We start from the raw sequence: 10,966 nt of genomic DNA on the forward strand, positions 1-10,966 counted from the left end.
TAAAGTCCAGAGACTAAAATAGAATGGTCAAACTTTAAATACTAAAAGGTTCCTAAAAAAATATAAAAATATCGATTACAAGGACCAAAAGTGTCAAAATGGCTAAAAAATAAGGACCAAAGTTGCCAAAGCATACAGACTAATTCTAGAAAAAAAAAAAAAAAAAAAAAAAAAAAAAAAAAAAAAAAAACCATAAAGTCCAGGGACTAAAATAGAAAAAATTATGAAAGTTCAGTGTGTTCATAAGAAACAATTTCCATAATATATATATAATAATGATATACAGTACACAAACAATAACATTGCAATGATATTTCTTTATGGTTTTTATAAGGCTTAGTACAACTCTTCAACAACTAATAATGAGTTTTCACTTGATTCTTTCGGTAAAAATGTACCAACAATGTTATTATTTGAAGTTCTCTTGTTGAAGTACCAAAGGAAAGATCTGCACATGGAGAACTGGTAAAAAATACTGGTGTGTATAAGGCTATTTACTTTTGTCTCACCCTCAAAAATTGTAGATTAGATTTAACTCATAAATGAATATATTTGAATCAAATTGATGAAGGTGGGAAGCGAAATAACAGAATTAGAACCAAAAGTTTACAAAAGACATACCTTTGAGAAGAAAAGCAGAGCGTATTTGAAGTTTCATATATTGATTTTAATTAGTTGGCGGTTATAATGAAGCGGAAGACGGAGGAAAAACGTCCGAAGGCGATGTCTTTCAGGAGGTGTGACGATTCAATTTTATTGGTGTCGTTCAAATGTTTGGTTACATGACATCATAGGAGTTGCATAAATGTGTTGTAGGAGGAGGCATGAGAAAAATAGGGTTTTTATATATAATAATGATAGGTTGTATTTTCAGTGACATGACTCATATTTGCTATAAACATACATTGCATTCATTTTTTACTCTACAAATTGCTTAGTTTCTAATTAGAACAATGTGTTTAACCAATTTTATCCCAACTTTGTACAAGTTCTTGTAATTTTCTTGCATTTGTTAAAGTATTTATAATGGATAAATGTATTAAATAAAATCACAAGATAAAGTTGATTACTTTTCTACATTTGGGTTATAGATATATGCGAATTCATGATTTAATGTTAGTGTTGTAGCATACTTTTTGTGTGCAATAAAACAAATGCATTGGTGTGGTTTTTGTGAGAATTGACATTACAAACCTTGTTCTCTTTAATGTCCATATGGTTCATTATAATTAGAAATGTAAATTATTTTACATTTAGTAATTGTAATGGAATGTAATTAACTAACGATTCACAATCACCAACATTCATAATGATTGGTACAAATGGATCAATTGCAACAAGTGTGGTGTACTGTTAGGTGTTTTGCAATTCACAACATGCATGTGAAACATCAATTGGTGCATGAAAAAGACTTTTAAAAAAAATACATCAATATTTTTATATATTTTCAGTATAATATATTGATTAAAAGTTATGAAACATCAATTAGTGAGTATTAATGTTGTACTATAGCCAAATTTCATCTTGAACTTTCAATCGAGTTTTGAAATGTATGATATGAATCAATTGCAACTCTTTTAGTTCTACATATTTTATTGCCGCTGAAGTTTGAAATTTTATTCGCAGAGTGGAAATAGTACTGCAAGGTGTTGACATGTTCTCTAATTTCATTGATTTTGTGTATAACCCAGATGGCAAATTAGTATTTGATCCGACAGTGGAGCTAATTGAAAATTACATTAGCTTTCCTGAATATACTTATCATATATTACTTTTCTTACTTTGATTATAGCATAATCTTTTTTACCGGTCGTATCTGTAAACTAACAAGTGAAATACATATAACGGCTAGGGTTTCATATTATTATCAAAGAGAAGTACAAATACAATGAAAATGAAAGACATAATATATAGACAAGCTCATTAGGGTTTCCTAGCGAAAAGGCTCAATCATAAAACCCAATACAAAATAAAGACCAAAATATTATTAGGCTAACATCCCCCTTCAAACTCACAATGCAACAGCAATAAGCATTGAGAGGTTGTCAGACAGAAAATGGAATCGAGGAGCAGTCAACGGCTTCGTAAGAATATCAGCAATCTGCAAAGAGGAAGGAGCAAAAGGAAGGGAGATAGTGCCCTTGTGGAGATGATGACGTGTGAAATGACAGTCAATCTCAATGTGCTTTGTGCGCTCATGAAACACTGAATTTTTGGCAATCATTATCACACTCACGTTATCACAATACAAAGGGGTAGGCTGAGAGATGTGAACGCCCATATCTGCAAGAAGCCATCTCAACCAAACAATCTCACAAGTGGCGATAGCCATGGCTCGATACTTAGATTTTGTAGAAGATCGAGAAACAACATCTTGTTTCTTGCTTTTCCATGATATCAATGAATCTCAAAGAAAAACACAATACCCAGTAGTGGACTTACGATCATAAATATCACTATCCCAATTTGCATCACTATAGGCACATAACTCAAGAGAGGATGAACAAGGAAACATAAGAGTGTGGAGCTGAGGACCACGTAAATATCTCAAAATACGAAGAACAACTCCCCAATGAACAGTAGTAGGAGCAGTGACAAACTGGCTAACCACATGAACTGCATGAGCAATATCCGGTCTAGTGACAGTCAGGTAAACCAAACTCCCAACAATGGTACGATAAAGACTTGGATATGATAATGGGACACCATCAGTTGGAGAGTACTTTGCATTACTCTCTATAGGCGTATCAATTGTTCGATTATTCGTGAGTCGTGCACGTTCAAACAAATCTGAAATATACTTCGTTTGAGATAAAAGATAACCCTTTGGGGATTGAGCAACTTCAATCCCCAAGAAATAACGAAGTAATCCCAAGTCTTTCATAGCAAAATGGTGAGCCAAATCACGCTTTAAAGACTCTATACCATCATGATCATCACCAGTAATATTCATGTCATCGACATATAAGGAAAGAATAATCCGACCTGCATTCGTACATCGAATAAATAGAGCCGAATCATGGTTACTTGGTTGAAAACCAAGAGAAGTAATCACCGTAGAAAATTTCTCAAACCAAGCATGAGGGGCTTGTTTGAGGCCATATAGAGCCTTCCGAAGTTGACAAACTTCACCTGGTCAGTGAGCAATACCAGGGGGAGGAGACATGTATACTTCTTCATGAAGATCACCATTCAAGAAAGAATTCTTGACATCGATTTGATAAATCTTCCATTGGCGAATGGAAGAAACTGCAATCAAGGTGCGAACAGCCGTCATTTTTGCAACAGAAGCAAACGTCTCCTCATAATCCATACCATACTTTCGCGCGTAGCCTTTCGCAACAAGTCTGGCTTTATAACGCTCAACGGATCCATCAGACTTTGTTTTGATTTTATAAACCCAACGACAACCAATCGTGTGTTTTCCAGGTGGAAGCGGAACCAGATCCCATGTATGAGTCTGATAAAGAGCTGCAAGTTCCTCAGCCATAGCGGTCTGCCAAAGGGGATCAGAAATGGCCTCTTTATAGGATGTTGGCTCAGAGAGACGATGTACATTAGCAATAAAAGAGACAAAAGCCGGTGAGTAAGAGGAATAGACAAATTCAGGAAGCTTTGTGGACTTCTTATTACGATAAGGTCTCGATGGAGGGGGGGTCTTGTTGATTTGCAGGCAGAGGATCAATGATAGGTGTTGGATCAGCCAGATGTGGTGGATCAGCAGCAAGTGGTGGATCAATGACATGTGGTGGATCATCAATGTCAATGCTAAACGGATCAATAGTACGGAGATCTTCTCGGGTTGCATCATGTGACTGAACAGGAATGCTATAGAATGGAATATGCTCCAAAAAGGTGACATTGCGAGATACATACAGTTTCTGATTTGAAGGATCATAGCACCGATAACCTTTCTGACCAATACCATATCCCAGAAAAACACAAAGAGCTGATTTTGAAGACAACTTATCTCTCTCTACATGAGGCTTTAAGACAAAACATGTACACCCAAACACTCGTAATGAAGAATAATCTGGGAGTTGTCCAAACAACATTTCATAAGGAGACTTCCCCGAAGTGTACGTAGTAGGAATGCGATTAATAACATAAGTAGTGGTATGAACAGCTTCTCCCTAAAACATATTGGGAACTTGAGCAGAGAGTAGTTAGGATCTAGCAGTTTCTAGGAGATGTCGATGTTTTCTTTCTGCAACACCATTTTGCTGAGGAGTGTCTATACAAGATGATTGATGTATAGTGCCATCAGATGCCAATAATTGTTTAAAATCATTGGAGGTAAATTCTCCTCCCAGATCACACCGAAAACATTTTATGATAGCAGAGTGTTGAGTCTTGACAAAAGCTCTGAATTCACTATATATGGTGAAAAAGTCAGACATGCGCTTCATAAAATAAACCCACGTATAACGAGTGTAATCATCAATGAATGAAACATAATAGTTAGCTCCTGACTTGGAGGTTATCGGAGAGGGACCCCACACATCAGAATGCACAATATCAAAGGGAGCAATAGAACGAGTGACACTTTTATTAAACGGTAAAGCATAAATTTTCCCAGTTTACAACCACAACAATCAGAAATATCATCAAATTTCAAAGAGCCTAACACACCAGTGGAAACCAAAAATTGTAAACGAGACGCTGAAACATGTCCCAAATGAGAATGCCAAAGATAAAAAGGAGACGATGAAGGGTTTAAATGAAAAGATGACAAATCGACACTAGATGCAGCAACATCAGCAACATGTAGCTGCTCCAAGACATAAAGCTCCCCAAGTCTATGGCCTATCCCAATCACCCTCCGAGACCGAATGTCTTGTACACAGCAGAATGAATCAGAAAAGAAGACCCAACAACCAGATTTATACAACTGACTGACTGATGCAAGATTCAAAGCAAGTGTAGGAATGTAATACACATCTGTTAAAGATATATAAGGAGTGAAAATAGAACCAACACCCTCTACTGACATGGGTGTAGCACTAGCAGACATAACAGAGACAGGTGTACGAGAAGATAATGAAGCAAAAGATGAAAAATGTGGTGACATGTGATGATATGCACCAAAATCTAATATCCACAAGGATGAAGGAATACCTGACGTGTTGCATGAAGACAGACCTGAATGAGACATGGAAGCTGACATGGCAATTGGATTGGTAGCTAAGAACTGTCTGAACTGCTGAACAATCAGTGGATCCAAGGTTGATGGTGGTGTGAAATCTGTTTCATTCTCAACTGAAGGTGTAGCAGCAGCGTACTGTGGTGGCCTAAAAGATGAAAAAGAGGGACGTGACTGTCCAGAAGACTTGTTCTACTGTGAAGACTGAGAGTGTGCTGGTGATCTTGTTTGTTGTTGCTGCTGATTTCACTTGCTTGTCAGTAAAGGACAATTTGCCTTCCAATGGTTTTTCTTCGTACAGAAAGCACACTCATCAAATGCAACTCTGGGACGATTTTGGTTTGAAGATTGGGGTAGTTGTGAAACAGCAAAGATAGCAGGAGTGGCTGTCTTGGGAGCTTTGTCAGCATGGGACTTGATACGAGTTTCTTCAGCAATCAACTCGTGAACAACCGAATCAACAGTGAGAAGAGGTGTCCTGATGGTGTGCCTAGGGCAGCACAGCAGAACCGCGTCTAGCCCAAGAGTCGGGCATGCCAACTAAGCTCAGCCCAGCAGGCTTAGCGCCCGCTGGCGTCCCCGGGAGCGAAACGCACAGGCGAAAGGCTTGCGCCCGCCAAGAGGCGCTCCTGGCTCCAGGACAAAAGACACGGTCAGGAGACAAGCAGGAGGATCAGAGCATTATCGCCTGAGCCAATGAGAGCGCTCTAACGGTTGAAGGCGCACGACCTTCCAATAAGCGCCTCTGATCCTGTCTCCCCAAAAGCGATTCTGTCTGGTACGGCTTAGGCAGGAGCGCTAGGTATAAAAGGATGTGCTCTCAGACCTGCGAGGTAAGTTCTCCAAGCTTCCTAGAGAGAATACACACAAACCCTAAAATACCCTCCAACTTGACCGTCAGAGCATTTTTCCGGAAGCCCCTCCCGGAAAGCGACTGATCGCCTCTGTTCTTGTGATCCTGCAGTGATAGCTAGACGATTGAGAGAAGTTCACGGAAGAAACCAGAGCAAGGTCGCATCATTTAGCCCCATCCGTTTGTGAGATGAAGAACACAAACGAAAAGCACAAGAGAAAACGTCAATGGCGTCCAACGGCAGTGAGGGGCGACCGATCAGTCCCATACGTCCCATGACGATGTTGGATGAAACACCACCGTCTACCTTTGTCAACAGGGCCATTTTAGGCGAAGGAAGTTCTACAGTAATCGCCAGAAACATTCCACAACCACCGCTTTCTCAGCAAGGAACGACTCCGGTAGGGCCACTCCCGTCTACACACTTTCAGATGCCACCATTCTTTGCACTACCGTTGCAGCAGGCACAACCGGTCCACCCAACAACACTTCCATTAAGCCACACTTTCAATATCTCACCATCGTTTGCAATGCCGTCGTCATTCTAGATGACGGGTGGACTGAGTTCAATAACCTCGTTACCGCCACTGGCACAAATCATGAGAAACCACTTACCACCTATCTACCTGATGGCCGGTGCATGGACTGGACCGACGATCCTCGCCAACGGTAGTCTGCAACAGCCGGTGATGATCAACCCTATAACCCCTACACACCCTTTCTCCGCCAGTTATCCCCTCAAGCTGCCATTCCAGCCATACCCCTTTTACGGACCAAGTCCTGGCTATCTTTAACCGTCATCACATGGCATGAACCATCAATATCAACAGGGAGTGTCGATTGTTCCAGGCCAAGAAGGCTTTTCCCGTAGTGTGACGTCTCCGTTTGTCAAAGAATCATTGGATTATGAAATACCAAACAAGGAAAAGCTCCCGACGCTTAAAACATACAATGGAGATTCTTATTCAATCATAGGTTGTAAGCAGAAAGAGGGGGAAACGGTGCGAGAATATTTCACACGGTTCATAAATGCTACGCTGGACGTGCCAGGGCACGATGAAGGGCTCATAGTCGGCACCTTTACATGGGGGCTCTTGCCAGGCCCTTTGTTACAAAAACTCATGGGAAAGAAACCCTTAACACGGGCTGAATTGAAGGAAAGGGTAGAGCGGTATCTGCGGCAGGAAGACGGCGAGGCATCCAAGCATGCCTACTTGAATGCTATGGCGACCAGACATCACAACCCGAGTCACACGGATTTCCAGGGGGGGGGGGAATAAGCACTATGGCCAGGCAAGAAGACCACTGACGCACTTTCGATCGTTTGTCAAGGACGACAGACGGGGTCGCCGCCCAGAAGTCTGAAAAACAGCAGCCGGCCAAGTCACCCAAGAACCGATACTGTGAGTATCACAAGAGTAAGACTCACGATACGGTCAACTGCTCGGTGTTAAAAAAAGAGATGGAGGAGAAGCAACTCAAAGGAGATCTGGTGGAGGTAGCGCAAAGCCTACGCACCAAGTTTGATGCTGAAAACGCAAAGGGCACACCTCGTGAGGGGATCCAACCCAAGGAGATATTCATGATACGAAGTAAGAGAAGCAGGGAAGAACAATGGGGGGAGCAGGAGACCGCCAAACTCTCAGCACGCGCACTCATTTTCTCCATACAAGACCCTCGACCGGAGGGATGGAGGGGTGACAACCCGCTGGTGATACAAGCCTCCATCAGGGATGTAACTATACATAGGGTCTATGTCGACACTGGGAGTTCGGCGGACATCATATATGAACACTACTTCCGGCTCCTCCTAGACCGCTGGAAGGATAACTTGCAACCCACGTCTGGGAGGCTAGTAGGGTTCACCGGTCATAGCCTATGGCCGTTGGGCACAATCCACCTCCCCATGACCATTGCTAGTCACGACAACAAGTGGAAGAAAACCGCCTTGATAGATTTCGTGTTCATTTGACATTCAGTGGAACACAACATCATTCTGGGAAGAACAGCTCTCTTGAAGCTGGGGGCAGTACCATCAATTATGCATGGGATCATGAAGTTTGATACCCCAATGGGTGCGGCTACGGTGCTGGCCACTCCACCTAAAGAATTGTAATGCTATACAATTATGAAGCCGGCAGAAATAACCAAGGAGACATGGAGGCCCAAAAACAACCCCGTGAAAGGGAAGGAAGTAATCAATGAAAGATACCCCGACCAGCCAGTCAGCATTGGATGCAATCTCCCAAGCCACACAAGAAGAGCGCTGGTTGACTTGCTTAAACAATACAAACATGTGTTTGCATGGACTCCTATGGATATGGTAGGGGTAGAAAGGAAGGTCATCGAGCATAAACTCATAATTAAACTAGGCGCAAATGAGGTTAAGCAAAAAAAGAGAGTTCAGGGAGGAGACCGTAACAGGGCAATCAATGCAGAAGTAGCCAAACTGGCAAAAGCCGGGATAGTGCGAGAAGCAATATTTCCAACATGGATCGCGAACCCGGTCATGGTCCGCAAGCAAGACGGGTCGTGGCATATGTGCATAGACTTTTTCGACTTAAATAAGGCGTGCCCTAAAGATTGTACCCTCTCCCGGAGATTGATCAGAAAGTGGAATTGTTACAAGGGTTCAAGCTAAAGTGCTTTTTGGACGCGTACAAGGGGTACCACTAGATTTTGATGAACAAATAAGATGAGGAGAACACAGCCTGCTACATGGACCATGGCACTTTTTGCTACACCAAGATGCCTTTCAGTTTAAAGAACGCAGGGGCCACATATCAGCGCCTGGTCGACTCAATATTTGCCAAACAAATCGGGAGAAACATCGAGGTATATGTGGACGACATGGTGATTAAGAGCCCGCATGAAGACAAGATGTTAGATGATATTGAGGAGACTTTCCAAACCCTAGAGGCGGTAAAAATGAAGTTGAACCCAGCCAAGTGTACGTTTGGGGTAGAAGAGGGGCAGTTCCTGGGGTACTACGTCACCAGACAAGGTATCCAACCCAGCCTGACATCGATGAATTCATTGAGACACCGACATCGAACTCCCTCAGAGATGCTCAAGGTCTGAATGGGAAGCTTACAGCTCTAAGCAGGTTCATTTCGAAATCCGCTGACAAGGCCATGCCGTTGTTCCACACATTGAAGGGATGTATTGAGAAAAGGAATTTCCAGTTGACGAATGAAGCAGAAAAGGCGCTCCAAAGAATCAAGGAAGAACTACATGAATTACCCACGCTGGACATCCCCATCCCTGGAGAGACGTTACAGGTGTATCTCTCGACATCAGGCGAAGCAATATCTTCAATATTGACGGTCGAAATGGAAGGGGAACAGAAACCGATATACTTTGTTAGTAGGGCGCTGCAAGGACCGGAACTCAACTATCCCACACTGGAGAGACTGGTCCTGGTGCTCATCTATGCGGTGCGACGACTAAGGCGGTACTTTCAAGCACACCAGATCAAGGTGCTCACGATTTACCCCATCAAACAGATACTACTCAAGCTGGAGACGTCGGGCCGACTGGCGAAGTGGGCAATCGAACTAGGAGAGCACGACATAAATTACCTCCCAAGGACGAGTATCAAGGGTCAGGCACTAGCTGATTTCTTCCTAGAAATTCTGGACGGAGGGGACCCAACCAAAGAGAAAATGTGGGCAGTTGAGGGGGCCCCGGCTGACAACACATCAAACAATGAAGCGGAGTACGAAACGCTACTCGCAGGATTGCGTCTAGCCAAGCAGATGGGCGTGAAAGCCATAACGGCCCTAACCAACTCGAGGTTAGCAGCAAACCAGGTTAATGGGAGTTTTGAGGTGAGAGATCAAAGGATGGGAAAGTATGTAAATATGGTAAAGCAATTGGTAGGATTATTCGAGCGGTTCACAATCAAGCAGATACCTAGGAGTGAAAACAAGAGTGCAGACGCTTTAAGTAAGTTGGCATCCACATGCTTCGGCCATCTGTCGAAGAAGGTCCTAGTGGAGGTACTTCGCGAAATAAGTATAAACGAGCAGCAGGTGAATGCTCTAGCCCCACCCGGACCCACGTGGATGACACCGTTCCGGGAATACCTACAAAGAGGGGTACTACCAGACGACCATGGGGAGGCTAGGAAGATACGTATAAAAGCGCCTTCATACGCAATGGTTAACGGGGAATTGTACAAGAAAGGGTTTACGGCCCCATGGATAAAGTGTGTGGACCAAGCCAAAGGGAAAGAGATGTTACAAGAAGCACACTCAAGCCAGGTAAGCGCACACGAAGTGGCGCGAGCTTTAACGGGAAAGGTGTTACGTATGGGGGTGTACTGGCCGACGATACAGCAAGATGCGATAGAAATGACCAGGAAATGTGGGGAGTGCCAGTATTACGCCCCAGTCCAAGCGAATCCCCGGTACCGCTGCATAGCATATCCAGCCCATGGCCATTCTACCAGTGGGGCATAGATATAGTAGGCCCATTCCCAGAAGTACCAGGAAAGCTAAAGTATATGGTGGTGGCAGCGGACTACTTCACAAAATGGATCGAAGCGGAGCCATTGGCGTGCATATCAGGGAGGCACATGATAAAATTCATATGGAAGAACATCATGACAAGATTTGGCACGCCTAAAGTCCTTGTTAGTGATAACGGCCTACAGTTTGCTGAGAACCCGTTCAGAGAGTGGTGCACCACAAAAGGGATAAGCCAACATTTCACATCGGTAGCATACCCGCAAGGGAACGGACAGATAGAGGTGTCCAATCAAACCACTGTGAATGGAATCAAGAAGAGGCTAGGCAAAGCAAAAGGGAATTGGGCGGAGGAGATACCGATGGTACTGTGGTCGTACAGAACTACACCGCAAACAAGCACGAAGGAAACACCCTTCAGTCTGACGTACGGGACAGAGGCCATGCTTCCCATGGAGGTGGCAGTGAGCACACTAAGGGTGACCAACAAGGACGAGGAAA

The 10,966-nt window shown here is 43.2% G+C and overlaps 1 protein-coding gene across 1 annotated transcript; it reads left to right on the top strand.

Moving 5' to 3' along the window:
* Positions 1-9,130: 9,130 nt before the first annotated feature.
* LOC111887961 (uncharacterized) lies at positions 9,131-10,459 on the top strand. Its single transcript, XM_023884093.1, has one exon. It carries the CDS (start codon positions 9,131-9,133, stop codon positions 10,457-10,459), a length of 1,329 nt encoding a protein of 442 aa, XP_023739861.1.
* The last annotated feature ends 507 nt before the right edge of the window (positions 10,460-10,966 follow it).

Source organism: Lactuca sativa, chromosome 5 (genome assembly GCF_002870075.4).
Source record: "Lactuca sativa cultivar Salinas chromosome 5, Lsat_Salinas_v11, whole genome shotgun sequence".
NCBI classification, from domain to species: domain Eukaryota; kingdom Viridiplantae; phylum Streptophyta; class Magnoliopsida; order Asterales; family Asteraceae; genus Lactuca; species Lactuca sativa.

Bases quoted from the DNA above. Each gene is read 5' to 3' on its own strand.
- LOC111887961 (XM_023884093.1), top strand. From the start codon at position 9,131: ATGCCGTTGTTCCACACATTGAAGGGATGTATTGAGAAAAGGAATTTC.